Source organism: Mastigoproctus giganteus, chromosome 2, assembly GCF_048544385.1.
Source record: "Mastigoproctus giganteus isolate SK-2022 chromosome 2, ASM4854438v1, whole genome shotgun sequence".
NCBI classification, from domain to species: Eukaryota; Metazoa; Arthropoda; class Arachnida; order Uropygi; family Thelyphonidae; genus Mastigoproctus; species Mastigoproctus giganteus.
The window spans coordinates 252,206,790-252,225,053 of record NC_143576.1 but is presented as its reverse complement, the minus strand read 5'-3'; the positions used below and the strand labels follow the sequence as shown (position 1 = coordinate 252,225,053).

General features: G+C 34.9%; 1 protein-coding gene across 2 annotated transcripts in view; it reads right to left on the bottom strand.

Moving 5' to 3' along the window:
• Positions 1-18,264, bottom strand: part of LOC150090381 (protein lev-9-like) — a 181,946-nt gene that overhangs the window by 112,611 nt on the left and 51,071 nt on the right. For both annotated transcript variants that reach the window (XM_090389840.1, XM_090389841.1), the window contains exon 4: positions 5,991-6,164. In XM_090389840.1, the coding sequence (XP_090245966.1) occupies positions 5,991-6,164 (174 nt within the window). The remainder of the gene's footprint in view (positions 1-5,990; positions 6,165-18,264) is intronic.

Genomic DNA, 18,264 nt, shown 5'->3' with positions numbered 1-18,264 from the left:
CAATCAAAGGGGTCAGACAAAACTTCCCCTTAATAAACCCATGCTGTGTACAAGCTATAACTGAAGTCTTGTCTAGATATCAGTGGTCTCAGGCAACACTGTGTGAATGTGGTTTTGAGCTATTACAGCATCCACTCCTCATCGGATTTGGTTTCATTGGACTATTTTCTATTTCCATATCTCAAAAAGGTCAGAAAGGACAGAGATTCAACAGCGACAATGCAGTCAACAACTGGTTTGAGTGTTCTGAACTTTAATTTTCTGAATCTCCTGAATTTTATTTGAGCTGGTCATGAAAGTTAGTGGATCGTACCAGAAATTGTGTTGACTCAAAGGGAAACTATTTCGAACGAACGGAGGGGTGGGAAGTGGTTTTTTTTTTTTTTTTTTTTGGCTGATGCTGCATAAGCTTGCTTTCTTGCATCATATGCCTCTACTAATGCTAACTATATTGAAAAATAAATGGGTTTGCACAACTTTCCAGCATTCCTTCTATGAGAGGCTAGAAACTTCAATCTCCCCTTGCATATAACTAATAAGTTGCTATGATGAAGAATATTTACAACAGCAAATTCTAAACAGGCAGGATACTGAAAATAACATTTGAATGTATTGATTGAATTATGTAGAAAGTATAAAAATCAGTTACACTCAAGACAGTGCTTGAAAAAACAGATAAAACTCACTGAAACTGACAAATATCAGCAGAAGAAACACACAGAATGGGTGATCTAATGCAAACCATTTAGAAGCAATAAAATCATACACACAAACATGCTAACTACTCCAATCACAGTAATTATCCAAGTATACTGCATAGGCCATGACAATCAGTATCTGCTCTCACAAAACATTACCAATTGTGTGCATTTTGTTAAATACTACAATATGACAATAGCCCAGGACAAAAAAAAATTATTAAAAAATTAGATAATCTTAATAATGTTATTAAAAATTATTAATAAAATTATTGATTGCTGAAGGTGTTAAACTTCAACCCTTTCGGGGGTACATAGTGTTTTTCGCATGTAGGCATGTATACAGATCCTGTTTTGAAGGTCAGTTCAAACATGTCTGTTAATACATGAATTATACTTTAATTTTTCCTAGTACATGCTGTCATTTATGTTTTCAACTAATTATAGACAATTTATAATAGATAGTAGCATGAAAACAGCTTTGAAATTTGGAGAAGATTGCATCTATTGACCTCAGTTGCTCAATTTGGGCTTACAAAAGTCAAAACTGAATTTCTCTGGAATTTATACTCAGTAGTTGATAAAATTGAAATAAGTAATACTAGAGGATATTACTGCATTGAAAAAAGTAGTGAAAGGCTTTATTTAGATTTTTTGTTTTAATTCAGATTTCATTTTTGCCAAAATTTTACTTTGTCAAGTAATAAAATCAAAATAACATTGTTTTAAAGCATTTATCTACAACTTTTTAATTTTTAAAAAATTTCAAAGTTCCATGGAAAAACTTACTCCACAGACTGCTGCTAAGAAAATTCATCATAGGGTACTACTCAACCTGCACCAAACTCACTGTTGAAAGGATGAATAATAATCATAAAATAATTTAAAAAATAATACCTAACCAATAAGGTGCTGAGCTTGTAAAATGATGGCTAAATGTTTAATTATCAAGTGTGATACTTTTTTTGGGCCATAACTGAATTCAAATTCCATATTTTGATTTGCAAGTTTGTTCTAGTTTGTGCCAATCTGTTCAACTTCATTAAATGAAAAAAAAAAAGCCTTTTCACAGACATGTAATTCAACAAACTTGCACAAAAATAAGAACATTAATGTTTTAAAGCATTTATCCTTCTAGTCCTCCTTCTATCCTATATCATTCTATGCTCCTAGTGTAGATTAATATTTTTTCCTGCAGGAGGCACTTATAAAAATTTAGCAAATCCCTTTTCTTCAGATTTTACTTTACCACAACAATGAAGATCAATTAGCTTGAATTGTTGACAGGTCTGGCAGAGTTTTACCACGCTTATTAGAATTAACATTTGATCTGGTTATCAGCAGTGATCATTCGTGTATTAAGAATTTGCAGATAAAGGAACCACTATGTGGCAGTGATCACAGTGTACTGATGTGGGATTTCCTTAAAGATTTAATTACCATCAGGGGTAAAGGAAAGGGTTTTTGCTTCCGTAAAGGTGAGTAGAGTGGATCTCCGACAGTTTTTAAATTCTGTACAGTGGGATCAACTGACGATGTTACCAACAGTAAATTCTAAGTGGGAAGCATTCAAGGAATTAATCGTGGAAACTACTAAAAGTTTCACACCTATTAAGAAGTATTGTTCAAGGTTTAGGCCTAAATGGTTATCTAATAAACTAATGAGACTCGCGTAACAGAGAAGAAAAATGCATGGGATGCATATAAATTATCAAGCGACTCAGAAGCCTATGGCAGATATAAGCTAGTCTGTAATCAGGTCACAAAAGAGGTTAGGCAGGCGAAAACAGATTACGAGAAACCCTTGGCAAAAGATGCTAAGAAAAACAGCAAGGATTTCTTTACTTATATAAACTCTAAAAGGAAGGGGATGAATCTGATTGGTCCACTTGACATCGATGGTTAGACTGTTGATGATCCTGCTCAGATAGCAAACAAACTGAATGAGTATTTTGCATCTACATTCACAAATGAGGAATTATTAAGGTTTGAAAATGGCAGAAGGTTATCAAATTGTAGCAGGATACTTAATGATTTTATAATAATTGAGAGCAAAGTGGAGGAGAAATTGTTGAAGTTAAACATAAGAAAGGCACCTGGGGTGGATGGGATCTACCAGTTATATTAAAGAAGACGGCAAAGCAACTAAGCAAACCCTTAGCCATAATTATGAGAGCATCCTTGGACTCGGGGGGAGGTTATCACGGACTGGAGATGCGCAAATGTATCCCCAATTCATAAATGGGGATCGAAGGGTGACACGAGTAATTACAGACCAGTTAGTTTAACTTCTGTTCCAGGTAAAATAATGGAGTCACTGGTTAAAGATGCATTGCAGGATCATCTAGACAAGACTGCAGCAATAATTCAGACACAGCATGGGTTTGTTAAGGGAAAATCTTGTCTGACAAATTTGATAGGATATTATGATGTGGTTACAAAGGAACTGGATGTAAAAAATAATTTTGATATCATATATTTGGATTTCAGGAAAGATTTTGACACTGTTGCGCATGGAAGACTATTGTACAAATTGGAGCAGAATGGTATTAAGGGTAAGTTGCTACAATGGATAAAAGGATGGTTAAGTGGGAGGAGACAGAGGGTGGTAATCAATGGGTGCTGCTCTTTGTGGACTAATGTTATTAGTGAAGTCCTACAGGGTTCGGTGTTGGGTCCACTGTTGTTTTGTATATTTATCAATGATATTGATGAAGGTATATCAGGCTTAATGTCGAAGTTTGTAGTGATACAAAGGTTGGCAGGGTTGTTAATGACAGTAATGGCAGTGTGATACTGCAACAGGATCTAGATAATTTGGGCAGATGGGCTAAGAAGTGGCAACTGAAGTTTAACCTTGACAAATGCAAAGTACTGCATATGGGTAGAAGTAACCCCAGAAAAACATACCAATTGTGTGGTACTACACTTAAGGTGGTAGAAAATGAAAAAGACCTGGGAGTAATTGTGCAGTCAGATATGAAGTTTTCTGAGCAATGCAGACAGGCAGGCAGGGCAGGTCATGGGGTTTTGTCAATGATATATAGGAATTTTGCTAGCAGAGAGAAGGAGGTGATTGTCTCTCTGTATAAGGCAATGGTCAGGCCACACCTTGAGTACTGCGTACAGGTCTGGAGGCCTCATTTTAGGAAGGATGTAGATTTACTTGAGCGTGTACAGAGAAGGGCAACAAGATTGGTGAGGGGAATGAAGGGATCCTCTTACCAAGAGAGGCTTAAGTTCTGCAAATTGCAGTGGCTGGAGACTAGGCACCTGCGTGGTGATCTGATTGAGGTGTATAAGGCCTTGAATGGGTTTGAGCACGCTGAATTCTGATGGGATCCTTCCACTTGTTCAGATTACGAACCTAAGGGGGCATAAATTCAAATTAAGAAAGGACAGATGTAGAACAGATGTGCGGAAATTTGCCTTTAGCCCGCGGGTGGTTAATTGCTGGAACAAACTTCCATCTGTCGTTGTGGAAGTTGATAGGTTGAATAAATTTAAGGAGGAACTGGACAGGCATTTGGAGGGAATGGTGTGATTTTTTTTTTTTTTTTTTTTTTTGGGCTGATGCTGCATAAGCTCATACACTTGCTTTCTTGCATCACATGCCACTACTACTACATGTTTTATGATAATTATAAAGTTAAATGAAATACTATAAAGACAGGCTGCTGTGCCACAAAGCGTTGACACACCAATCCACTCATCGCCTGTAAATTGCATCTCACTGATCCAATCAAATTCTCCCTTCCTGAAATAAACATTGTTTAATTATCATATATCACTTATCACCATTTTCCTTATTTTCATGGTTGCAATACACTGTTAACAGGTATACTGTTGCATGTTTTTTTACAATAAAATTTATACAGAAACATTTTATTTCCCAGAAAAATTAATACAAAACATTCTTCTTCTAGCATAGATTAGATTAATCTATGCTAGAAGAAGAAATAAGAGTTTAGATTATATCAGAACATTATCAGGGCAGAGTGAGTATGGTTACTCATAAGATTGACCATTGGGCAGTGGCCCCAAGGTTAATCTTATGAGTAACGATACTCACTGTGCCCTGATAATGTTCTGATATAACACTTTCTCAGTTACTGCTGTTTTGGGGCTAGTCCCCTTAAAAGCACTACAACAGGAATTTACTGTAGTAGTTTAGTCAAGACCTAGATGATTGCATCCTGTCTGTGGAGGACATGATTCAGGGGGCAACCAAGCAAAATAATTATTATTATTATGTTTTATATATGATAATGATTTTTCTTGGAGTGTTATAATGGAATGATTTATGATTTTGTATTAATTATTTTATTAATTAATTATTATATTAATGTCAATAATTCTACAGGAGTATTAAAATGAAAGTTTACCATAGTCATACTCACAGTAGCCCTAGCTCCCCTACAACTACAGTAGACTTCCATTATAACACTCCTGCTTATAATGCATTTCCACTTATGCCTTCTTCTGGCCCCATGGTCAATCTTATAAGTAACATACATTTTTTAACATTTACAGGACTCCTGTTTGTGTAGGTTTTCGGCTTTTGTATTAACCATTACTTCATAAACACTACACAAAAAAACAAAACTGAAAATTATCAATGTTATCTACCAAAATATCAAAGAAATGTGAAAAATATTTCACAAAAAAGATATTCTGCTTATGACACTTTCTCAGTTAGTGCTCTTTTGGGGCTAGTCTCCTTAAAAGCACTACAACAGGAATTTACTGTAGTAGTTTAGTTAAGACCCATGATTACATCCTGTCTCTGGAGTTGAAAATGAGCTTTCTGTTCTACAGATATGTTCCAACCACTGGCTGGCCATACCCAAACAAAAATTCCAGTGCAAAGTTAGTTGGAATTCATCACCTCCAAATTTCAATATTATATGCAGACTTCTGAATTATTCAGCAATCACCTCTGCCTTTTATCTGTAATGCTACTATAGCTTTGCTCGTATTTATTTCTGGCAGAAATTAATTAATTATTAATTTTCATATCAAATAAATATTACATAAATCACAAAGTAAAAATATATCTCACACAAATAGTAATCTTTCCTTTCCAAACAATTTAATATACCTACAATCTTTCAAACTGGTTTATTATGCCTTTTATTTAGATACAAAAGAAAGTACAAATATAATAGTTAAAATTTTGAATATGAAACAAAGACATGCCAATCAAGTTAGTTTTAAAAAGGAAAATTACTCTTTAGAACGAGTTAAACTGCTACCTCACATGCCTGCTATAAATGAATAAAAATATTTTACTTTTGCAGCTAGGAGTCCTTGCACTCCACTGCCCACTAGGTGTACAGAAAATTTCCTTTTTCCCTTTAATTTCATAACCAGGATCACAATTAAAGATGACACTATTTGGATATGTGTACAGACTTCCATTCCTTCGTCCATGTGAAATGTCACCAGGAAATTCACAACTTACAGCTGTTGGAGGGGGGGAATAAAAAAAGAGCAAATATTAAAAGGGCAGATTACAAAGGTTTTACATATACAGATAAATCATACAGGTCTACTCAGTTATTCATCATTAAAAAATTACAAGTTAGCACCATGTATCTATAGTTTGTTTGCCTGGTTACCAAAATAATTGTTAACTACTGAAAATATGGATAAATTAATTGCAAAATTGTTTTTCACAACTAAGAACTCCTTTTTACTTGCTAAAAAATTCGTTGTTTGCTTGCTATTTTGTGACTGATATAAAAGCTCTGTGGTCAGGTTATCAGATTCTTTGAAGAGAGCTCTTCACTGATCTAAAATGTAAACAACAGTATAATGAGGACACTAGAAGAAACATGAGTGGGGGAGGGGGGGGGGAATGGCTGCAGAGGCAGTCTCTTTCTGCCAGCTCAGAATTTATCAAAACCACAATGACACATTTGAAGAGGTAAAATGAATATATTAAAATAAAGATATACTGAAAAATGATTGCAAGAAATTGCTCCAATGAAAATACCAATGCAATTTATTATAGTGATTCTTCAGTACATCACTATTTCAGTATATATTCATAGGCAGACTTTAATTTTACCTCTTCCAATTTGCTACTGCTGACTTTGACAAACTCTGTGCATCTCTGCAAGCACTGAAATTTTTTTTCCATTTACAATGTTTCTTCTGATATCTTCCCTATATGATTATTTCTGTTATAAGTCAGTAAAGAATTACCTTCAAGGAATGTTATTTGTTAGCCTGGTACTCATATCATTATTGAAACCGGCTTTATTCTGCCTATTTTGCTTGTATTGCAATGTAGTGTGAATTCCATTAATTTTATAATGAAAAAAAAAAAAAAAACATGGCTAAAGATTGACATAAAGGAGCAAGAAAATTTGCTTAACAGTGGAAGCAAAATTAAAGTGTATTAAGAGTTCTGAACATTGTGATGCACAATTTAAATAATTGTTTTTTGGTATACAAATATATTTATAATAAACTTACACAATATAGGATGGGCTGGCATGAACAGTTTTGATCAAACCAGCAAGAATGTAATTCCTGTTTACAGTACTGAGTTTCAGGAAAGAAAAACAGATCTTGATATTTTGTTTCCTTAATATGTAAATTTATCTCAGGATTCCATGGCACTGTGCTTCCCTGCTGGCTCTTAACTTTGATTTTTTTTATTTTTCACTGAAACCTCTAATGGACACCTCTTATTGTGGACACTCAGGCTTAGGCCCCAGCCATAAGTACAGGTAACCCTCATATAACATGGTAGTTAAGTTCCTATAAAATCTTGTGTAGTGCGAAACAGGGTTATATGGGACTAAAAACCAGTACAAAAAGGGGGGCTGGTGCAGCAAAAGCCTCAGGCTTCCTTGCAACATATGACTAATGATAATAATAATATGTCAGATAATGTATGTTCATTTAATTTTTTTCCTCTTCATCGCTACTAAACACAAACAAGAACACTTTCTCTGTTACAGAATATCTTCACCTTCTGAACTTTCTTCTGCAGCATCAAGATTTCATGCTCTTAAAAAATCAGTAATCTGGGTTTGTTTGCTTTTGCTTGATAGATCTTTGTAAATTTCGTGATATAGAGCTAAGCATTTTTGAAGCTCCCTTTTGAACTTTGTGCCCCTTTCAGTTGAAGGATCTGCATTCAAAAAATAAGATTCTAACTGCTTGGCTAAGTTTATGCCTTCCCGTATGCTTTTTAGTTTAAAATTTGAAACTTCAGAATTTTGATTTGTGCTATCATCCTCTGAATTGATTTGGTTTACCTTCGATGCTATTTCCACCAAATCCGCTTCCATTTACACCAAAATCCACTAAATTTGGTTTACCTTTGATGCCATTTCCACCAAATCTGCTTCACCAGCCTCTTTTTCTACCAGTAATTCTTGAAGTCCTCAGTAGTCATATCATTAAAACCTTCCCCTCCTACTAACTTAGCAAGTTCTACAATCGCATTGATTCTGTTTTCTACTAGTTCAACCATATTTCCTGAATGAACTTAGTCTGGCCATACACATTTCCAACAAGCATGACGGTTTACTTCTCTGAGCAATAAAGCTATGATTCCGATACAGTCTTCAATTTAAAAATTCCATGCCTCCATCACTTCAATAAATTTGGAATCAACTTTTTCCAAAATTCACTGTAACGATTTTGTGATGTAATGAGTTTTAAAGGTAGATATAACACCTTGATCTAATAGTTGAATTAGGCAGTAGGAACGTTACTACAACATTTGAATGACTTAAATCTTTTGGATGGCCTGGTACATTATCCAATTGTAATAAAACTTTGAAATTTATATTTTTCCGATTTAATAGTTTTCCACAGCTGGCACAAAACAATTTAAAAACCATTCTTTAAATAAATCAGCAGTTACTCAAGCTTTTTTTATTTGCTTTCCAATATACCAGTAACGGGTTTTTATTTACATCTTTCATTGCACAAGGATTCTGAAACGTAAAATAATGAACCAACGTATACTCCAAACCATGACTTATGGAAGTGAAGCTGAAAACTACACAGTGAAGAATGGAACAAATTATATTAGGAATTAGACTGTTGAATAAGAAGAGAAACACATGGATTAGGCAGCAAACTCAAGTAAAGAACATTCTTATCAAAACTAAAGAACAAATGGACTTGGGAAGGACATAGCTGGAAGATATGATGACAGATGGACTAAGAAAATAAAAGAATGGCACCCAAGAGGAACTAAAAAACCTGGAAGACAACATCAGAGATGGAAAGATGAAATTTAAGAATTGTGGGCAGTAAATGGATGGCCATTGCACAAAACAGAAGGAACTGAAAAGTTGCAGGAGAAGCCTTCATCCTGCAGTGGATTGAAAATGGCTGATGATGACGATGAATCTTGCATAGGTTTTATCATGTAATCTTCTGATACGTTACTGCACATAGGTAACATTACATGATCTTTTGATGCCTTAAAACCTGATGCACTTTTCTTTTTTTTTGTAATAAAAGTTCTGTTGTGCATTTTTTTCCCCACAAAAGACCTGTCTCATCGGCATTAAAACTGGAAACTAGCTGGCTTCATTTAAATTTAAGTTTTTTGCAATGTATGATACCTTTTCCCCTTTTTTAAGACAATCCAAAATTTGTATCTTTGATTCTAGAGAAATAGTTTCTTTTGAGCATTGCTCTTTTAATTTCCTTAGGCATAATAATTTAGGGCTGGAATTTAATTTACAACAATGAAATTATTCCAATATGGTTTACCTGGGAAAATTTATACACAATAATTTTCCATACCCTGGAAAATTTATAAACTATCAAATAAAAACCAAAATAACCTTACAAAAACATTAAAAGTCATGAACTGCACCTTCCAAGTCAATTTTTTATGGTCTCAAACAAGCACAAGTTCAATAGCACAGAATTTCCCAACAAAATAAAATGATTTCCCAATAATTTTTTTTTGCATATTGACTAGAGAGTCAAGAGTGGGGATTCACAAAAAAGAATGGATATTGTCAAAAAATTACATCCAACATAATATCAGGGTTGTCCTTGCACAAAAGCTCAAAAATACTGTATTATGTAAGGTTTGCTGATATTCTCTAACTGTCTTAGAGCAAAACAGTGTTGTAGAAGTACCATGTTATATGGGGGTTGCCTGTATTTGAAATTACATGTTTAAGTGACCTCTCCAAAGCAGACACGCTCTAGTAAGAATGCAAACACTTTTTAGCTGTCCTTCATGATTTTGACCTCCTTCCAGATTTCCAGGACACAGATTTTTTAAAGAGTAACATTTCGGATAAATACTTTGATTGTAGCAAACACACATACACCTTTTCATAGGTCTTTATTTAGCCATGAAGGCAAGTGAACATCAAGATCATTACAGTAACAGTGGCACTAATTAGAATTCTGATAGACACTGATTACTTATGGAGTAGATTGCAGAATGTTATTAATATGCTCACCACTGCTGATATAGAATTTACAAACTTCGTTTTAACTGTCTGAAGCAGTTCTACTGGCATGTACATCACTTAGCAAAGCAATAAAATTGTAAACCTGAGACACTTTTGCTGAGAGATTTAGTGTAAATGTGAGAATTGATTTGTAATACAGTACTGTACAATAAATTAACACTACAAAAGGACTCCAAAGCATTTGCATTAGAGTCCTCTACAAATGTATACTACATTAATAAACTGTCAATCAAACTTAATCAGACTTTTTAAAGAAGCACTGCAGGATCATCTAGACAAGACTTCAGTTATAGCTCGGACACAGCATGTGTTTGTTAAGGGGAAGTCTTGTCTGACCAGATGTGGTCACAAAGGAACTGGATGTAGGTAATAATTTTGATATCATATATTTGGACCCTAGAAAGGCTTTTGATACCGTTGCACATGGAAGACTGCTGCACAAATTGGAGCAGCGTGGCACTGGAGGCAAATTGCTGCTATGGATAAAGGGCTGGTTGAGTGGGAGAAGACAGAGTGGTAATCAATGGACACTGCTCATCGTGAACTAATGTTATTAGTGGAGTCCACCACAGTTCAGCATTGGGTCCATTGTTTTCTGTATTTATTAATGATGGTATATCAGGCTTAATGTCCAAGTCTGCAGACAATACGAAAGTCGGCAGAGTTGTTAATGACAGTAATGGCAGTGTGCTACTGCAACAGGATCTAGAAAATTTGGGCAGATGGGCTGAGAAGTGGCAACTGAAGTTTAACATTGACAAATGCAAAGTACTGCATATGGGTAGAAGTAACCTCAGAGAAACGTACCAACTGTGCAGTACTACACTTAAGGTGGTAGAAAATGAAAAAGACCTGGGAGTTATTTATTTGTTATTATTTGGTTTTTAGGAGCATTAGCAACTAAGGCCATATTGCTCCGGGGATATGCGGTGGTCATTCCCTGACCTTTCTGCATCCTCCGTATTTGGTGGTCACGGGCTCGAACCCCGGTCTAATCAAGAAGCGTGTGCTACGCACTGCTTCTCCTGCCCACCTGACCTGGGAGTAATTGTGCAGTCAGATATGAAGTTTTCTGAGCAATGCAGACAGGCTGCCAGGGCAGGTCATGGGGTTTTGTCAATGATATACAGGAATTTTGCTAGCAGGGAAAAGGAGGTGATTGTTCCTCTGTATAAGGCAATGGTCAGGCCACGCCTTGAGTATAGGTCTGGATGCCTCATTTTAGGAAGGATGTAGATTTGCTTGAGCGTGTACAGAGAAGGGCAACAAGATTAGTGAATGGAACAAAGGGTTGCTCTTATGAAGAAAGGCTTAAGTTTTGCAAATTACAGTGTCTAGAGACTAGGAACTTGCAAGGTGATCTGACTGAGATGTATACAGCCTTGAATGGTTTCAACATGCTCAATACTGATGTGATTCTTCCTCTTGCTCAGAGTAATTGCCTGAGAGGGCACAAATTGAAATTGAGGAAAGACAGTTGTAGGATAGATGTGCAGAAGTTGCCTTTAGCCAGTGTGTCGTTGATTGCTGGAACAAACTTTCACCTATTATTGTAGAAGTTGATAGCTTAAATAGATTAAAGGCATAACTAGACAAACATTTGGAGCAGAGATGGGTGAAATTAGATTTTTTTTTTTTTTTCTTGGCTGATGCTATATAAGCTTGCTTTCTTGCATCAGGTGCCTTTACTAATGCTAACCACGCTGTAGTCTAACTCCACTAAACGTATGGTATGTCTAGATTTTCAACGTGCAAAAAAAGAACAACTCACATATCTGGAATTACCATCTATCCATTCTGTAAGGTTCAGTTTTGTTTCCTCAGAGTGTGTAGTTGTTACAGCACTGCAGTAAATTTCAAATGGACAGATTCTGGACGATTTTAAAATTCAGGAAGAGTTCCAGGTCCATGTAAAAATTTACAGTTACATACTCTTACTGTACTACAATATGTCTCGAAAGCAGTTAACTTTAAAAGAAAAAGCAGAAGTGACAGAATATTCTAGAAAAGAAAAGTATGGAATTAGTAAGTTAACTGATCATTTGAAAATTGGAAATACCTCAACAGCAGCAATTGTTAAAAATCAGAAAAAACTGTTAAAACAGTGGTGGGAAAATGGAAAGCAGTACCATACATTTTCTCATGGAAAAGGTTCTTTGGTAGATAAAATGACATTTGAGTTTAGTCAGGTTAGCAGTCAAAATATTCCCATCTCTGGGCCCATGAATCAAACCAAAGGTTTAGAAATTATTTATGGTTATTTTTTATTTATTTATTTATTTTTATTTTTTTTTTTTTGGCTGATGCTGCATAAGCTTGCTTTCTTGCATCAAATGCCTCTACTAATGCTAATGCTAAAAATTGCCAAAAAAATTAGTACCACTGACTTTAAAGCGTGTAATGGCTAGTTAAGTAAGTGCCATAGATGTCACACAATATTTCCTTCAAAACAATTTGTGGGGAGTCTACTGGTGTTAATTTGGAAACCATTGCTGAGTGATAAAAAAAGGCTGCCATCAATAATTGTTACATACTCGCCAGAAAACATATTGAATGTTGATGAAACGGGTCTTTTTCTTTTCTTTCTCCCACACAGTTCCAGATAAAACAATGTGCCTCAGAGAGGTAAACACATGCTGGAGGTAAAGTGGAAAATTAACATCTAACTGTACTTTTGTGTACAAGCATGAAGGGCACTTGTGAAATGCCTCTTGTTATAAGCAAATCTATGAAACCAAGGTGTTTTAAAGGTTTGGATTTAAGCAAATTCAATGTACATTGGAAATCGAACAATAAGGCTTGGATGACTAGTGAGATAATGACAGAATGGCTGATCCAGTTGGATAAAAGAATGATTTTCAAGGACGGAAAAGTTATTTTATTTCTTGACAATGCCACATCTTACCCACACTTTAAACTGAATAATATTGAAACAATGTTTTTTCCTCCCAACGTCACATCCACTTCTCAACCACTAGATCAAAGAATAACTGAAAACTTTAAAGTGAAATATCAGCAAATGGTTTTTGAAACCTGATGAAGAAAAAAGTTTTTCAAAACTTTGAAAAATTATAGATGTACTACAAGATATAATCTGGATTAGTGAAGCATGTCAGCCCCTCTACAATTAAAACAGCTTCCACAAAGGATTTGATTTGAGTGTGTCAGTGACTTTGCAGATGCATCTGTACTTAATGGCTTGCTATTGACACTAGGAAATTCTTCACTGAGTAGTGATGCAAATGTTTCTGTCAACTCTAAATGTAGTGGTGGAAGGCAAAACACTGAAGTAAAAGACATTGTAAGTGAATTTATGAACAATGAACTTATGGAGGAAGAGGAAGATGAAGAACCTGAACAACAGGTTTGCTAGCAGGGACAGGGAGGTTATAATCCCATTATACAAGGCAATGGTCAGGCCACAACCAGAGTACTGTGTACAGGTCTGGAGGCCTCATTTTAAGAAGGATGTAGAGTTGCTAGAATGAGTACAAATAAGGGCAACAAGATTGGTGAGGGGAAAAAAAGGGGTGCTCTTACCAAGAAAGGCTTAAGTTCTGTAAATTGCAGTGCCTGCAGAGTAGGCACCTGCGAGGTGATCTGATTGAAGTGTATAAGGCCTTGAATGGGTTGAGCAAGCTGAATGCTGATGGGATTCTTTGTCTTGCTCAGACTAAGAACTTGAGGGGGCACAGTTTCAAATTGAGGAAAGATAGTTGTAGAATAGATGTGCAGAAATTTGCCTTTAGCCAGCGGGTAGTTGATTGGTGGAACAGGCTTCCACCTTTTGTTGTGGAAGCTAATATCCTAAATAAATTTAAGGCTGAGCTGAACAGGCATTTGGAACGAATGGAGGGATGAAATGGGAGGGGGGTTTTTTTTGGCTGATGCTGCATAAACTTGCTTTCTTGCATTGTATACCTCTACTAATGCTAATGCTAACAGTGTGACCCCAAATTAAAAAAAATATTCTGATACGTTATTTTACCTAAACACATTAAAAAAATTCTATGTGAGCAAAAACAATGAATATGGAGTAAAACTTGTAAGCACATTAATTATCCACAATAAAATGAAATTGTCAAAATGAAATACTCTAAACAAAGCAATTTATATTAATTTTTTACTAAAAGTTAATGATATTTTATAATATATATAACATTAATAAAAGTTTATTTATTAAAAAGTAATTATGCATTATTTATCAAAAGTTAATTGAAACACAAATGTATAATGATAAGCAATAAAAAAAAAGTATGGTAAGTAGCCAGTTAAAGTGAAATTCATTTTTTCTGCATTATTGTAACTGACTACATGTACACTGACTTCAGCAAAGAGGACACCTCCCAATAGCGGACACTCTTCTACTCCCGTGGTGTCTGTTATAGAGAGTTTCACTGTATTATAATTTTTAATTTAGATTTTGTGCTTATGTGTAATTAGCATTTCTCTCTCTCTCTCTCTAGTATTATTTGTTACAGTTATGAGCAATTCTTATACATAGTATAAAATAGCAATTAATTTTCATTATTCACAGTTTGTTTTAAGAAATAATAGGGTATGGCTATATATGCATGTACATTATATATATTGCCATGAATAAATTTTCTTTATTTCATTACTAAATTTAAAAAGAGTAAACAAGACAGAAAAGTTTATCCCATTGTTTAGCGAAACAGTTGAATAAACTGTTTCATCAACCTAATATATACATAATGACAATAAATTTTTTGCAACTTCATGCCACCTGATCTTCAGAAGCTTATGATGTACCGAAAAATATTTTTTAAGGGGATTCCGGTCAAATAACATACCTCAAGCTAGAAAAATATATCTTTTTATAGAATTTGTAGCTTGAGTCTTTTGCCCTAAACTTAATTATGTCTACTTGCAGGTATGTCTCATCACTGGATTGTTCAGGTCTTTGCAATGCCAACCTGCCCACAAACAAGACTAAGTGGAGTCAAAACCAGGGTATGGGTAGTGGCATACACTTAAATAAAAAGCAATATACTACTCCACTGAGTAGTGCTTTTTTATTCAGAGTAGTGAAATACCAAGGCAACTCATGGAAAAGTGTCTCCCAATATGAGATTAAGGTACTAAGTAGCAAAACCCACTTTGCTTACAGCTACGTACAGAAAGAGGCTATGCCAGAATGTGAAAACCAGTATTTAAAAAAAAATAAAATAATAAAAAGTGAATGTACCACTAAATCAAAACTCTTCAGAAAATACTAGATTTCTTACTATTTCTTATCATTATCTCACAAGAAACATGAACTGACTTACAATAATAAACAGCAAATCCATAGAGCAATTAGAACATAAGGTGAGGTCTTTCTTATAAGTCGGGCAAGTGATGATAACACAAATGTCTATAAGGTATGACTTTAGAATATGAACATACAAGTGAATAATTCTGTAAAATTATGTCTCTGCATGATTAACTCTAATATTAAAGAAATGATGACAGGCAGGCATGTCACTCAAAATGCTATAAAACTGCTGCAAAACACTGGCTAACACTTTAATTATGGTATACACAATTAAAAACAGACATACGAAATGTGAGCCAAAAAGTTCTGGACTGGGACAATAAAATTAATTTAGCCTTACATTAGTTACATTTTGGTGGTATCCCCCTTTAAGCAGTCCTCCTCCTCCAGAGTTTTTAATGGCACATTGATCCCAGTGCCTCTCCCACTGTTTGAAGTATCTCTGGAACTTCCATTTCATGATGCTGTCCAGCACTTTGTGATTCAGAATGAACCACTGCATCGCCTTCAAATCTTCATCCTTTTTAATTGGATTTTCATTTTGGGAAACAGGAAGTCACCAGGGAGCCATGTTGGGAGAACAGAGAGGGTGTGGGACCATTGCCAATTTGTTCTTGGCTAAAAACTGCTAAACTGACAAATCTGTGTGGACCAGTACATTTTCTCCTGACATTCTCCCTCAAATAACTTATGACCTTGGTATAGAGTGGTTGGTTGGTTTGGTTTGGTTTTTAATGGTGCAGTGGCAGCTGATGCCATAATGTGCAGTCAAGGTATAGGTATACAACTGGTGATTTACAGTTTGGCTTGTCAGGAAGGAACTCCTGATGAACAAGTACCTCATTGTCAAAGAACACAATCAGCATGCTCTTCACATTTGATCTGACCTGCCTTGTCATTTTTGGATGTGGATATAATGAGCTTTTCTACTGGGAAGACTGCTGCTTTCTGGGTCATAACCATAAACCCAGCTTTCATCCCTTGTTGACCTTGGAAAGGAAATTTTTGTCCTTTCTGGCCTGTACTTACAGGTCCCTGTGCACAGAAAATTTATAATGTTCTGTTTGTCACTGGAAAAAATAAGGCACAAATTTCTGTCCTTTCTGACCTGTACTTGCAGGTCCCTGTGCACAGAAAGTTGATTATGTTCTGTTTGTCACTGAAAAAATAAGGCACAAATTTTGCACCAATCCTCATGTTTAAATTTTCAATTAAAATGTGTCGGCATGTACCATATGATAGGTCTAGAATGTCATAACTATCACTAATCGTACACTGTCTGCCCTCACTGATGACAATGCAATGTTTCAACATACATCAGTCCAACTTGATGGATGACAACAGCAGCAAGAATTCTCAACTGGAGTTTGGCTACCTGAAATGTAAATACCACCGAATGTAGGACCATCTAAACAGGAATGCAATTATACTGCGGTCACACTATGGATACTAAAATCCTCTTATTTCACATTCTTCCCAAAGCTGGGTCTAGCACAATAAAAAATGCAATAAGAAAGCTCTTAAGAGTTTTTAGAGTCAAAGCTTTTTTCACACACAATTAAGGCCAAAATGCTTAAAAAATTATGGATTTTAAAACAAAAATTAGCATATGAACCTAAAACACTTATTTGCATATTTTACACATCAAGTTGTATCTTTACTTTTTTTTATTCATTATGGTTCTGATATAGGCCTGCAATTGCTTCTTCCACTCAGAAAGGAGCAAGATTAGTTGGATTTAGTGTTTAACTAAGACAAATCTGAAGTTTAGGTTAAAGCACAAAACTTATTATGCTAAATAATCTAGATGTTGCATCTATAGATAAAAAAATTTTTTTTTTCTTTAGATAACTTATGAATAAGTAGTAAGCACCACCAAGTTGGGGATGTTGCAGATTTTCATATTCTTTCAGAACATGATGGATGTTAGCATGGGAGAATAGTAGAGTGATAAAGCATCCCATGCCCTTCAATACAACAGCGATTAGAATTTCAAACCAGCAGCTCTATTCACTCATTCCCACTTAGAACAGATCTTTTAAACTAGAATTCTATAAAAAATTCTTCTAATATAAGCAATCAAAATGAGAAAAGGTATTTAATTTAAAACCTAATAATAGTACTTCAAACTTTTCAAAGACATAATTTTGAAAAAAATCTAATTCCATGAAATCAATCTTGCAAACCTAAAGTCATTCCTTCCGCAGAGATTTCACTTGATGAAGGAAGCTTTTATAGCAGTTTATTCAATACAGTTCTGTCAAAGTAGTTCTTAACTTTAGTGGAACTGCATTTCCTAGAATCCATAACTTCAAACCAAGAACTCAAAAATAATCATGGTTAAAAGAGTCTACAGGAAGCTACTCATGGATACAAGTAAACAGCAGAAACTGCTTTACAAACGAGAAAAGATAACTTGAAATAAAGCACAAACAACAAGAAAGGCTTCTCTCAAACAGCCTGAAGAGTGATGCTCTAAAAAGGCACCATTATTGCTTTGAGGAAAATTTATTAGTATTTAGAATATCACCCATTTTAGAGAAGCTTAACAGTGAAGCTTTGCCATTATCACAATTAGCATATTATCTAGTTGACTGTACTCTGAGACAATTGATATCAGCAATGTAATGTGACTTTGAATTTACTGTACATATCTTCGTATATTTATTTTTAATCAAGTATCATGATAGCACTTTGGTTACACTTATTAGTCATCCATTGTTATGGGTAATAATCATGACAGAAGATATTATGCAGTATATTGTTATATTAATAACATATGATATTCCTACTAATTATTGCATTCTTTGAGGGG